This window comes from Prinia subflava, chromosome 10 (genome assembly GCF_021018805.1).
Source record: "Prinia subflava isolate CZ2003 ecotype Zambia chromosome 10, Cam_Psub_1.2, whole genome shotgun sequence".
NCBI lineage: Eukaryota > Metazoa > Chordata > Aves > Passeriformes > Cisticolidae > Prinia > Prinia subflava.
Genome location: NC_086256.1, coordinates 30,091,405 through 30,104,988, shown reverse-complemented (window position 1 = coordinate 30,104,988; position 13,584 = coordinate 30,091,405). Strand labels below are relative to the sequence as shown.

The window sequence follows — 13,584 nt, the reverse complement described above, 5'->3', positions numbered from 1 at the left end:
CTGCCCTTTTCCCCGAGTGTTCCGTGACGGCCGCGCTCGGCTGCGAGGGTCCCGCGGCAGCAGGGGCCCCTGCCCGGGTGTGCGGCGGTCGCAGCCGTGCTGGGGACGGTGGCCGGTCCCTGCTGGGGGCGGTGGCCGGTCGCCGCAGGCTCGGGGCTCCCGGTGCTGGCGGCCCGGGGCTCTGCCTGCAGATGGCAGTGCCTGCGCGGGGCTGGGGCGCGGTGCGGGGCTGCGGGCACCAAGGGCTCCTCCTCAGGGCACCTCCAGCTCCTTGCGGTGCCCTGGCCTTCCCAAAGAGCCGCAACCTCCCCGTGAAGCCGGGGATGTGCCTGCGAGGGCTCCCGGACCAGGCTGTGCTGCCCGGCCTCACCCCGCCGTGCCGCCGGGGAGCTGCGGCTGGGACGGATGGAGACAGTTCCCGCAGGGCGTTTGCCTGTCACATCCTACCCAGCACCTTTTCCATTTCCATTTCTGCTCCCGAGGGCCCCCTCTGCTTTCAGAGGCTCTGGGACAGCCTGTGTCCGCTGGGCGATCCCCCCGTTCGTGCACCGGCCTCCCTCAGCCTGGCAGAGCCGAGGGGTTTTGTCCCATGCCGGCCACTCGCGGAGCAGAGGGGAAGTGGGACCTGGGAGCAGTGCAAACTCCTGGCAGCTCTGTAGCACCTAAACCCCTGCTTGGGTGGGTTTAGAGAGCTGAGCTGAGCTCTCCCTTCTCCTGCAGTGTGCACATTGCCACTGGGAAAATTTTGGCACGGGGTACAGAGTGCAAAAGAAAAGAGGATGGTGCAAGGTGTCCTGAGAGCTGCTCTGCTCACCGTGTGAGCACAGAGATGAAAAGCTGTCAGTTTGGGCTGCTGATGCCCCTCGGGTCACTCCTGGGTGTCTGTGCCACAGAGCCAGGGGTGCTGCAGGGGACAGTGCCTGCTGCAGGGACCAGGGCTGTGTCCCAGGGGCATGGCTGTGTACCCCACTGCCCACTGGGGGTTTGCACCACCGGCCATGCCGGCTTTGGGTGAAGGGGGCTTCCTCCCTGAGTGAAGCAGCAAGAGCAGAGAGGCAGAGCTGATGCTGCCAAACCTGCCGTGGGTAGGGCACAGCACTGTGGAGAGGAAGAGTGCAGCAGGATGGCAGAAGCTGGCTGGGTGCTCCAGCCACCGTGTCAAATACAAACCAGCTCTCACCTAGAACAGGCTGTGGCTGCTCTCTGCACCAGCACCACTCTGAGAGCAGGAGGGGTTTGGGTTCTGTGTTGACTTGGGCACCAGCTGCTTCCTCTGCTTTGAAGCAGCTCCTCACACTTGCAAATCCCTCTTTTGAGTAGGTTTTGAGGAAGATCCAGTTCCAGCATCATTTCCTCTGGCACCCCAGGACAGTCTGGCCACAGATGGTTCATGGAAGCTGTTTTGCCATGGGTGAATGTCCCAGTGGTGTGGAGGGTTGTACCTGCAGCACCTGCCCAGAGCACCCAACACCAGAGAAGTACTTGGACAGCAATGGCCAAGGCTGCAGGGCTTCAAGGTCAGCCTTTGAACACTGTAGCCCTTGTTCTCCTTCCCTGTATGGCCAGTGTGAGGCTGCTGCAGCCGTGGAGGGCTCTGAACCCCACCAGGGCCAGGGAGGGATGTCCCACAGAGCCAGGCTCAGGGGATCGGGTGCTGTGTTGCCTCAATGTGACCTTTTGGGAAGGAGAATGTCGATCTTCTGCCACCCGAAAATGAAGGCTGTTCTGAGGGCGGGGTGCTGGCTTGGCAGCTGGCCAGGGACAGCTGACTGTGGGGCCACCCCTCCTCCACTGGCCTGAGCCAGGGCCACATCCTGCCCCAGAGCACTTCTGAGCTGTGCCCTCTCCCCTGTCCCCCGTGATGCAGCTGTGTTGGTCCTGAGCCCTCGGCAGGTCCCAGGGCAGGACTTGGGTCACCTGCCTGGCCCCTGGCCCCCTCCCCACTCTGTCCCTGTTGGTCACCCCAGACCTGAGCTCTTTGAGGGTCGCTGAGGATCCTGCACTGGGCAGAGGTGGGGTTTGACTTCACCGCAGAAACCCTCCTGCACTTCCTGCATGGTCTCTGACCCGTCTGCCCAGATGTGTTCCTGGCTCTGCATTCCCGTACCACCTGCCCTCCCCAGCCCATCCCCCTTCTCCCCTCCTTGTGCATTGTTTGGGTGTCCTGCGGGGCTGCCCGGGGTTTGCCCACAGTTCCGAGGCTTGCAGAGCGTCACACGGCTGCTCTCAGCTGGCTGCATTCATATCTGAGCTCACAAACCCAGTGCAGGAAATAAAGCAGAAGCTGGGGAGTCCCTGCTCCCCGTGCCCAGCCCAGATGGGCTCTTGGACCCTGCCACGGGGCTCAGAGCTCATTCATGCCTGCATGCAGCAGCCCAGTGCAATTTCAAATCATGGCACAGAAAACCCCCTGTGGCTTAGCCCCAGCACTCTGCAGAGACGTGATAAACCTGTTTCCTCTGTCACTGCTTTTTTCCTTTTTTGTCTTTTCCTCCCCTCTTCACCCTCACAGCCCTGTGGGTGCTCTCTGGCCACCCCAGCACCCTCTGCTTCCCTGGCACGCTGCCCACGATCACTGGGATTCCCCAGCCCCACGGTGGCACAGCATCCGGAACAAAAGCACACCCTCCCTGTCAGCCACAAAGGAGGGGGGGGGGCAAATTGGCAGCAGGGGCAGGATTTGCATAGAAGAGTGGAATAAAATGTACTTGCTGGAGCTATGGTGACCCCAAATCCTATGCACTGGGACCTGCATGGGTCCCTGTGATGCCTGAGCCTGGAGACCCTGAGGTGTGTGTGGCTCCTCAGGACCCTTCCTGGAGTTTCACGTTCCCCTCTTCATAGCCACGAGCCCCCTGCAGCTGTGATGGCATCTTGCACCCACCTTGGGAGAGGAGCGACTGGGTGGCCTCTGGCACAGCTTGGCTGCAGAGGAGCACAAGGCTCCTGCCTGGTGACAGGGGGGACATAACTGCATGTCTGGGGACCAAGGCCGGGCTCTGGGTCCCAAAGGAATAGGGGAAAGCCCCTGTGCTGCTTTCCTGTGCCCCTACATGCACAGGGACCACAGCTGATGGGGGCTGTGCCTGCACAGCCATGCCACAGCATGACACCAGAGGGGTGGTCTTGCATGGGCTGTGCTCTGGGACAGGAGCAGGATTTGCCTGCTGCAGATCACTGCTGTAGCTACCTCGAGGCTGCAGATCAAGAGGGAGGGTTACAGATTCCTGTTTATTCAGCCGGTCCTGGGTACAGACCCAAAAAAGGGAACACAGTGGTTGTGGTGAGCAGCTGCCCCTTCCCAGAGCCACGGCCGTACCACCGTGCCAGCCGTCATTACAGCGCTGGCTGTGACCCGCAGGGTGACCACAAATCATTCTTGTTCCATTGCATGCCCAGAGCCAGGGGCACTTCGAGAGCTTAATGGCCACTCTGTAGGTCAGACCAACTTCGGTAAAAGCTGCCCAACCCCATCTGCAATTTAAATCCTCCAGGGGCTGCTGAGAGCAGCAGCTACGGGTAAGGCAGAGGGGACAAATTCCCCTGGCGATTAAGGCGGAACAGGCAGCCCAGCGCATTCCTGCAGGGCTTGATGCAGGAATGCCTTTGCACTTCTCTGTTTCTTTTTAAGACGAGGCTGGCTGGCAGGTAAGGCAATCATGGCATAAGCCAAGTCATGTGGATGTTAAGAGTTTGCAGATGAGCCACAGGACAAGCTATTTTCGGTACAGGCACAAGGCTACCAGCCCTGAGGATTTTGTTGGAAGCCTCTCTCCCTCCTGCTTTTCTTAAACTTGGCTGCTGACATCTTGTAACTTTGAAATACCTTCAGCCCCTGTTTTTATGAGGTTTCAGCTTTTCTGACCACAAATGAGAAAGCTGGGACATATGACTCAAGCATGTTTGTCCTAAGGACCCCCAGATGAGGGGCAGGTTATCTGGGATAAAGGCAATGTTTATCTGGGATAACATGTAAAACCAGGGATGTGGGGCAGGCATTGGGGTGTGAGCTGAGCTGAGGTCTGAGTGCCTGAACCACCGCCAATGTCACTGAAAATTACTGCAAGAAAACACAATTTATTCTGAGCAAACCAATACAAAGCTGTTGAAATCAGCAGTTCCTCCAAGGTGAGGGACAGAGAAGTGCCATGGTTCACACTGACCATGTACAGAGAGAAAAAAAGCACCTCAGAATGTTCAAATGCATTTTACCTTCTGTGAGAGGAGCAGGAGAGAACACGGCAGAGCTACAGCAGGTCTGCCTGGCAGAATTCCCCACCTGGAGAGAGGTGAGGCATTTGGGATGTGGGGAGATGCTGCCCTTGAGAGCTTTCTCTCTGAGAAAAGTGCTTGGATCCTCTGTGGAACCAAAATCACAACAGGGTGAGCCTCTGAGTGGAGTCACAGGGAGGGCCTGATCTCCCAGTCTTTGTCAGACAAAGTGCCAGGATTTCCCTAATTGCTGTTTAACAAACTCTGCCGCGGATATGGAGCCTGTTCAGCCCTCCTAATCCCTCAGCTGGCATTGCTTCCAGTGCCACACTGCACCCAGCCCTGTGCCAGGCACCCTGCCCACCTCCCCTCACCACCCCGGGCAGGTGGGGCTTGGTTCACACACCTGGGTGAGACACTCCGTGGGCAAAGAGGGGCAAGACATGGTCAGAAAGCAGACAGAAACTGCAGGAAACCTTGCCTGAGCTCTCCAGTTCCAGTGTCGGCTGCTGGTTTTCTCAGGGTGGGAAACAGGCTGAGGTGGTGTGTGGTAGGGCTGCATGAAGACCAAGAAATGCTGAAACACATTTTTAACTCCTCTGTAAATGATTTATTGCCTAATGACAGGATCATGAGGATGATGAGGAGCTAACTGAGGAACTTTGGTGTGGGGACACAGGGGGGCACTTGTCCCTGTCCCCTTTCTGCTCTGCTCTGTGCATTCTCTGCTGGCACAGGCTACTCATCTTGCCAGGGCAGCTGAGAGAAGCTTGGCCCTTACCTTCCTAGCAGCAAAATCCACTCTGTCCGTCTGGATTCAGTCACTCCTGGCCTCTATCCTGTAGAGGACCCACTGATAGCTGCTCTCACCCCTTTTATCTCCCCAGCAGAGCTGCCATGGGATGCTCTCTCTGTGAGCAGCTTAGTCCATGTGCACCCATGAGCGCAGGATCAGAGCGGAGAAAGAAGAGCAATCAGCAGGTTCCCCAGAGCTGCAGGAGGGAAATGACACCTTCCCTCCTCCAGGCTGGATTCTTCCATTGAGCCTCAGCTGCCAGCTGGAGCTGCTGGTTCCCAAAGCTGTGCCAGGGAGGCTGTGGATCCTGTCCCTGTGCTGGGGCTCCGAGGCTTGTGCTCAGGCCAAGTGAAACAAAGTAGAGGATGAGCCACTTCAAGGTCAAGGGTGATAAGTAATGCTCAGCACTGAGGGGAGCTGGAAATGGCAGCTTTTGGTGAAACACCAGAATTCATCCTGAATTTGCATTCAGGAGAGCATCCCCAAACCCTTTTTGTTGTAGTCACATTCCCTGTCTGTCCCTCCTCAAACTCCCAGCCTGCCTTTGTCATCATTTTAACTTAAGTGCTGGTCAGTGCCCCCCATAATTTGACATGTGGGAAGTTTTGGGGCATCCTGGGGGTCTGGCCTCCACCTCAGCAGGTGAGGAGCTGCAGGGAGGGCGGTGTGCCAGGAGCAATCCCACGGAATGGCCCTCATGGCTGTGAGGCACAACCATCTGCCCACAGGCAGCTGTTGGAGAGGCAGCTGGAAGCTCTGGCACCCGTGCAGGATGGAGGGGGACTCGTCAAAAAGCTGCACTGGAATACCTGGAAAAATCATAATGGGGCTACGGCACTGACTGTCCAGCCTCACCCTTGGGAGGAACTCTGGGCTCTGGAGACTTACAGGGGGAAAACAGTGGGGTTTATTCATTGCCCCTCTCTCCCCCAGACCCAGTACAATCCTGCCTTCACGGGCCAGGCTGCCGTGTCAGCACTGCACACAAAGGGCTCTCAGTCCTCCGGAGCCTGAGCCAGGGCAGAAGGATTTTTAACGCTTTAAATGATAGCTGAGGACTGGGAGGGATCTCGAGGCTGAATCCAGCTGCTGTCCTCCTGAGACCTTTTCCGTGGGAACACAGGTCTCCTCCCGGGCTTTTGCAGCAGCAGCAGCTGTGGGGGTGAGCCATGGGGCAGTGAGCTTGTCCATCTGCTCCAAAAGCTCCCCTGCTCACCGGGGTGAGCCTCGGCGGCCGAGGCTGGATTTGGATCTCCCATCCTGATGGGAACACTCCAGATCCCTGCCCAGCAGCTGCCTGCACCCCACATCTGAGCGAAGGGCAGTGCTGTGGAGAGCCTCGCTGTCCTCTCCTGTGGGTACCTGCCACCACCTCCACCACCCCGCTGGGGCACAACGTGTCCTGCTGCCCTCACCCTCCATTCCCCCACCCTTGCTGCCATCTGCTCCCAGCCCCACTGCCTCCCATGCCATCTTCCCCCATCCCCACCGTTCAGCCCCTCGGGGCCCCATCCCCAGTGCATCCCATTCACTCTCCATTTCCCCATCGTCCCTATCCCCACGGTCCGGTCCCTCTCAGCCCCCATTTCCCCTTGGTCCCCATCCCCACGGCCCGGCCCCTCAGTGCCCGCCCCGTTCCCGCCCCTCAGGGCCGCGGGGCGGGCGCCCCCTGGCGGCGGCGCGCGCGGGGCGGGGCGCGGCGCGGCGGAGGAAGCGGGGGCGTTGCGCGCGCCGTGTCCCTCCGCGCGGGGCGGGCGCCCAGATCCCTCCGCCGAGCCCGTGGCGGCGGGAGCGGCCGTGGCCATGGCCCGCGGAGCGGGGCCCGCGCTCGCCGCGCTCCTCGCCCTGGTGCTGGCCGTGCTCCGCCGCGCCGAGCCCGCCGCCGGTGAGTGCTGGGGGGCGCGGGGGGGCGGGCTGCGGCGGGGCGCCGAGCGAGGGGCGGCGCGGGGGGGACCGGCCGCTCTCTGCCGACGGCCGCGTCGCCTCCCCCGCGGGAAGGGCACCCGCGGCCGGGTGGCATCGCGCGGGGGGCCCGGGGCCGCCGGCGCTGTGTGCGAGCGGCCCCCGCGGCGGGCGGGGGCGGCGGGCTGAGCCCCGTGGGAGCGGCGCTCCCGGAGCCGCTGCCCCGGGGGAGCCGCGGAAGCCGCCCCGGGCTGCCCGTGCGCGGCAGCGGGGGATGCGCTGGTCCCGGGGAGCTGCGGGGAAGGGGGTCCGAGGAGGGAGAAGAGGGTGTGCGGCGCCCGCCGCTTGGCATACCTGCGCGCCGAACCTTTGTTGGGGACATTCCTGCACACACGGAGGGAATCTCTGCGTGTCCTCCTCCTCCTCCTGCTAATCAGTCCGGGCGCGATAAAGCCATGTGTGCACATCTGAGGGAAGTGCCGCTTTTTGTCACCGCTCCCCCGTGCACGCTGGCGCTAGCATTATATTTGAAGCTTGTCTGAAGCGCTGGTTCATAGCCATGACTGGTGGGTTCTGATGGAAATCTCATGGCATTTCCAGCAGCCCCTGCTCCCGCAGTGAAGCTTGTGCAGTCTTGTACCGCGTTAAAGCTATCGCGGACCAGCAGTCATTGATGTGTGCCTTCTCATTCCTTCTTTTTACTCTTGAGAGGTTGGATCGCTTTTCAGATGACTTGTGAATAGTGGTAGGAGATGGGAGAAACTGTTAGTGGAAGTTGTTTAGGGATGAGCAAGCGAGGCACTGGTATTTTCAGTAGTTTTGTTGTTCAGTATGGTTTTGGAGTGGAAATTGTTGAATGCGGAGTTTTAACCACTTCTAGCTGGTTTGGATGCAGAGTAGTTGGGTCAGTCAATCGATGTTTGACTTTGAAATGGCCATATTAAAAATGGTCAGTATTTGCCTCCTGGGAGAAATGTTGTTGGGGTTTTTTTTCCCAGTAATCCCCTCTGGAAGCTGATTTAGTTTTGCTAATATGTTGAAAGAAGGTGGTTGGAGTTTAAAAAAAAAAAAAGTCTCACAAAAATGTGTTTTGGCTAGGTTTGTTCAAAAGGAGAATTAAAGGGTCTTTTGTGGTAGGTGTCCTAGAAATATGCTTTCGTGGTAGCATGGGCTTGTGCTAGCACTGTCATTTCTGGAAATGGCTTACACAGTCCAGTAAGACGGCAAAATACTAATTTTGCGAAGACTAAATGTGGTGTCCACTTAGTGAAACTGTACTTTCATACGAACAGTTTAGCAGCTCATTGCTGGCCCTTTCCCTGAGGGGCTGAGAGGAGTAGCTGTGTGTCACCTGTTGTCACTTGCCCGGGCGCACACACCTGAGGTGGTTGAGGTCCTCCCATGCTGCCGAAATTTTTTGCCTTTGTGGGTGAAATTTCTTCCTGGCGCTGAACAAAGGCTGGTGGGCAGAGACGACAAATCCAGCTGAAAGTGGCTCCTGTTCCGAGCTCCTGACCTGCATCTGGTCAGCATCGCTCCCTGGGAGTGGGAGCTGAGGCTGGAGTTAATGGGAAAGGGAAAGATTAAGTCACCGAAAGGGTATGTTCGGGTGCATGTTCAACTGGCTTGATGCTCTTGTGCAAGAGAGGGCAGGTACCTGCTGTCAGCCCTCTTGGTCAATAAATAGGAGGCTCCTGGATGCACGGAGCGCTAGGGTTTGGACTACTCAGCCTTGTCTCATCATGCAAGCCCCATGGTGCAGCAACCCGCTTTTCCAGTTTAGTTTTGCAAAGGGCTGCAGTTGAAGGTGCAGTAAGCTGGGGTGGGGCAGCAACACCTGCGCTTTTGGTGAGGATACTTACCTGATAATTGCTGTGAGCCATTCCCTTCTCTTCTGGTGAGGCAGAGGGATCCCGGCCGTCAAGCCCACCCTAATTACCCGCTGTCATTAACTCTGGTGCTCTGCCTCACCAGGCTGCTGCTGCCTGCCAGCCCGGGTTTCTGACAGGTTACAACTCATTTTTAATGGGTGCTTTGCTGGGGGGACCGCAGTTTGAGTTGTTCAGTATTCACTCGGTGAAATCTGGAGGACTTCAGATAACGCTGACGGTGCCGGTCTGCTTGATATGGATTTGCTTATGGGAGAGCAAGTTTGACTTGATTTTTTGAAGGTGTTGCCATCTATCAAATTTGTTCTTATCAAAGATGCCGATTTATACTTTCAAAAGGGAGCGTTATGAGAATCTGGCTAACTCACATCACTTCCTGCAGGGCATCACTTAGTCAGATTATAAATACGTGAAGATCCTCCTGCTCATATTCTCAGGAATTGAATCCTTGGGAAAGGAGGACTCACGCCTCTGGTGGCATTTGAATCTCTTTCAGTGAATGGGTTGGGTTTTTGTCATCTTACACAGCTACTTCCCTCCCTTTTTTATTTGCTGCTGTTGCAATAAGTGGGTGATTCCCTGCAATAGATGCTGTTCTGGTTCTCCCATTTCCAAAACTGGTGTCTGTGCCGTGAGAGGGTATGGGTGGCTGGACTTTGGACCCAGGTCGAGGAGTAGGTGGAAAAGCGGTGGCAGGACTCTGGCAGCAGGACTCTGGTTTCTTCGGGGAATCTATCTTACTTAGCATCAAAACCAAGTGGTTAAATCAGTAGCTCCAGGTGGAACATCGTTTCCTTTGAGTTTGTACTCTTGGCTAATGACTCTTCAGTGAAGCATTGCTGCAGTGATTATTGTCGTCCCCCCTTTGGGACACCTTAGGGAAACATCATCCACCTTGCAGGAAAAAGAGTTTTCATAAGCACGTGTTAAAAAGTCCTTTTGTGGGCTTTTCATGTCCTCGGTTTCTCTGAATTCGCTTTGAAATTGTCCTGCCAACAGAAGTCCAGGGCTTATCTAGCAGAAGTAGTGCTTATATCATTTTAAGCAGGGTCATCTGAGATCTGCAGAAATAATCGCTCGTTCTGTTTAGAAAATAGTCTGTTCCTAGGGCACATGTCCTTTTTTTAGACTGCCATGGGGATGAAAAAAGAGCTTTGTATCTCAAAATGGCACGGGCGTCTGCTGTTTGTTCCATGCAGCAAGCCTTCCTCTCGTCTCTCTGACATCACCCTGCATGGCTGCGGGAGCGCTGCTCGGCACAAGCGGTGGGATAACATTTCTGCACGGGCAGACATGCTTAACGTTCAAATTAATAAAGATTTAGTGCTGCAGAATGACGGAAGACTTGGGAGAAGAGGCGAGCATGGCTCCCGCCTGCCAGATTGCCATGGAAACACCAATACCTCTTCAGCTCTTTAATTGCCTTCCCTACATTTTTTTGTTGAAAACTTTTTTTTCCCCTCCTAACTAAGTGCTTTATGTTGCAGTTCTGGATTTTAGGCATTTTGGCTTTGTTTGGAAAACTGCAAAGGGGGGAAGGCAGAGAACAGTAGCTGTGTGGGGAGATGGAGGATAATGGTGACTTACGGCGTTTCAAACTGTGTTACAAGTTTATCCTAAATTCAGTATCTATTACAATGTGAGTTTTTACTGATAGTTATTCAGCAGCAGCGGTGTCACATGAACTGTAGCTGCATCTGATAGAAATATCAGCGTTCCTGTATCTTCCTGGATCTAAGACCCCAACGATGAAAGACTTCAACTCTACCTGTGAATCTACAGGATGGTTCTCAGCTCTGTTCTCAGGAGGGTTAATAAGTTTTTGCTGGTCCTAGGTGTTTGGGAGAGAGATTTGAACCAGATGATGGCAGGGCGTGGGCTTCTGCATGTCTGACAACTTCATGTAGTCAGATTTGTCATTGGCATCCTCAAATTAAAAAATAAAAACCTGACAAATTTCTAAAGCAGAATTTCTTCATGTTTACAAGCTTGTTCTTCCGAAATCCACTTAAATATTTTCTTTTCAAAAATTTTTTGTACTTGTCTAGAGCATTAGTGAAGGAAACCAGTTTAGATATTAAAGTTTTCTCTCCCATATGGTACAGGGTGTTGGTTGAGTGCCCTCACACTTCTCTGAGCTCTGCTTAGCTTCTCAGTTGATGAGTCTTGCATTATCCAATTGATTTCAGGCTTTTGTGTGTAAAAACAGTGGAGATGTCTTAATCTGATTAAAGCAATTCACTTTACAGACTTTTTCCATGCCCTGTAGACAAGCTTTGCCTTTAACTACTACCCTCAGTGTGTGAAGTGCAAACTGGTCAGCCTGTTTAAACTCCCGAAATGTTAATGGTTTCTAAATCTGAGCTGAGCATAAGGCTTGACTGCTTTTTCACAGAAAGGATTTTTACCAGTTGCTTCCTTCCCCCTCCACGTGCCTGCCATAGGATGAGCTGTTCCTCAGACAAAAAAAAAAGGCAGCTATTTTCCTCTTTTCAGCTAGCTGGTATTTACTAGTGGTTTCTTCCCTGCTATATAATCTCATTGGAGCTGTAATCTCTTGAGGTTAGTGAACAGCGTAATTAGTCCTTTGTGGTTTTCCTCCAAAATTTGGTTATCTTTGGGTATTCTCTCCATATGTACGGTGCTGCTTACTCCTTACCAGCTCTTCCAGCAGTTGTGTTGTGCTGCTGTGGAAGCATTTTGTCCCTTTCTGCACATCGAGGACCTTCCTGCAGAATGTCCCTCATGTTCCAGCATTAACTGCTTTTTTCACGCTCTGTTTTTCCTGAAGGGAATCAGCAGCTGTCTTTCTCTCCCTTGGAATTTGAGACCCCCTTGATTTGTTGTGTAACTGGTGTTTCTGGCTGTGCTGATGGTCGTCCCCTTCAGAGCTGATCCACCTCTGACAAGCATCCCTGAGCATGGGATTTTCCATGCATCTTGTGTTGCTGTTGTTTGAGGGCTTCAAATCCTTTTTCCTCCTCTCCGTTCATACATAATGGGTCGCACAGTTGAACTGACAGGCTGCTTCTCATGAATCTCAATCGAGACAGAAAATTCACTGACTGCATAAAGGTTATAGAAACCTATTTTGTCCTTTATTTTTTGTCTAGTCTTAAATGAGTTTTTAGCTTGACTTTTTTTCTACGTTCAAGTAGGTTGTTTTCCACCCACTCCCACAAAAAAGCTTTTGAACCTATGGGCAAGCTTTAACCACGTAGGACAAAGGTCTCAGTTCTGATACTGAGTTTCTATGAACATAATGAAACACTTGTGGACAGAAAGAGGAGAGAGGCACATGTAGTGTCCTCCCAAGGAGAACGCTGTAGCAGCAGCTCAGCTGTGTTCTCTGCCAGGACATTGCTCTCCCCTTATGTAAAATAAAACCTCTGGTCAGAGCACCTCCCGCAGGAGAGAGATGCAGGATAATTGACCACAAAGTTACAAAATCAGCTTTATAATGTCTCTTTCTCACAGCATTAATTGTTTTGGTGTTTTTCATATCTATTTCTGCTTGACTTTTTCTGAACTTGTGGGCAAGGCATTTATTGGCATTACTTTCCTTTGGGTAGTTACAACAAAGCCCTTTCAGGCTTGCTCTGGTTATCTGGCTTAATTCTCCTATAGCAAAGTTCTCTTAAAAGCTGGACTCTGACACAGCTTCTGATCTTAATCCTACACTATTTCTTTTAATTTTATAGCCCAGAAAATATTTGAATTTGCAGTAGGCAGATGAAGTGTGGGAACCAAATCACAACATCCAGATCATCTTGGCATCGTAAAGAACACTGAGGCAGAAACAAAACTTTTCTTTTCCCCTAGATTTTAACTGTCTCTTTCACCTAAAAGAAAAATCAAATTTAGGCATAATTGTGCCCCAGTTGTGAGCTTTGGATTTAGATGTCAAAAATCACAGCATTCCCTACAGTGTATCTTATGCTCATTTTACACCAGTCGTTACCTGGTTTTCCCTCTGGCCTTGGAAAATACTTGGTAGGATGCTAAATATCAGGTTAGAGATTGCTTCTCAATGCAGATTTGTGCAAGGGTTGGTATGGACTCCAGGCTGAGTAGTATGACTTAAAGTGTTCATCTTGCCTGCACTCAAGGGCCCTTTGCTGAGAAGTCCTTCAACCTTGGCTGCAGTGACTGCTAGAAATCGGGTACTCCTTTCTGGAATGGCCTGGCCTCTCCATGAGAAATCAGTTTTTTGAATACCAGGGGGTGTCTTCCCAATATCTCTGTAATATGTCTAAAATTCATGAGGCTAACTCAACTTCTGGCAGTGTCGGTGGTTTTGCCGGGCTATAGCAAGCCCAGAAAGCCACCCAACAATTCACCATTTCTGTTTGTGTTAAACACAGAAGAAAACTGTTGAAAGCTGCTGTCAGAGCCTTGACAGTGGGCTGATGCTGTCTAAATATGGCTTCTAGAAAAGTGACTTTATCTTTTCAAGGCAAGACAAGGCTGCCTTCTCTCATGCTGTACACACCAGAGTATTTCCAGTTCACACAATGCATGTAGCAAAACAAACTTTTTATACTGGCTGAGGTAGAAGGTAGTTTCTGGCACTTTTGGCTCTTGATCACAACATGGTAGAGTAGCAGAGAAGTAGCTTTTGAAGTGATTCATGTTGAAATGCCTTGGTTTTGCATGTGTTGTGAAATTTTTATGGAAGATATAGTGAAATACAGGAAGACCGTGCTTTGTGCACAGAAATGCTAATTTTACTGTGAGAACTGTAGTCTTCTATTTCCCTTGTGATTTCTTTTTTTTCCAAGAGAA

General features: G+C 53.1%; 1 protein-coding gene across 1 annotated transcript in view; it reads left to right on the top strand.

The window, feature by feature from the left end:
• Positions 1–6,735: 6,735 nt before the first annotated feature.
• NOTCH2 (notch receptor 2) overlaps positions 6,736–13,584 on the top strand; it is an 83,459-nt gene continuing 76,610 nt past the window's right edge. Inside the window, exon 1 of the mRNA XM_063406719.1 lies at positions 6,736–6,893. Coding sequence (XP_063262789.1) covers positions 6,812–6,893 — 82 coding nt within the window. The 5' untranslated portion in view covers positions 6,736–6,811. The remainder of the gene's footprint in view (positions 6,894–13,584) is intronic.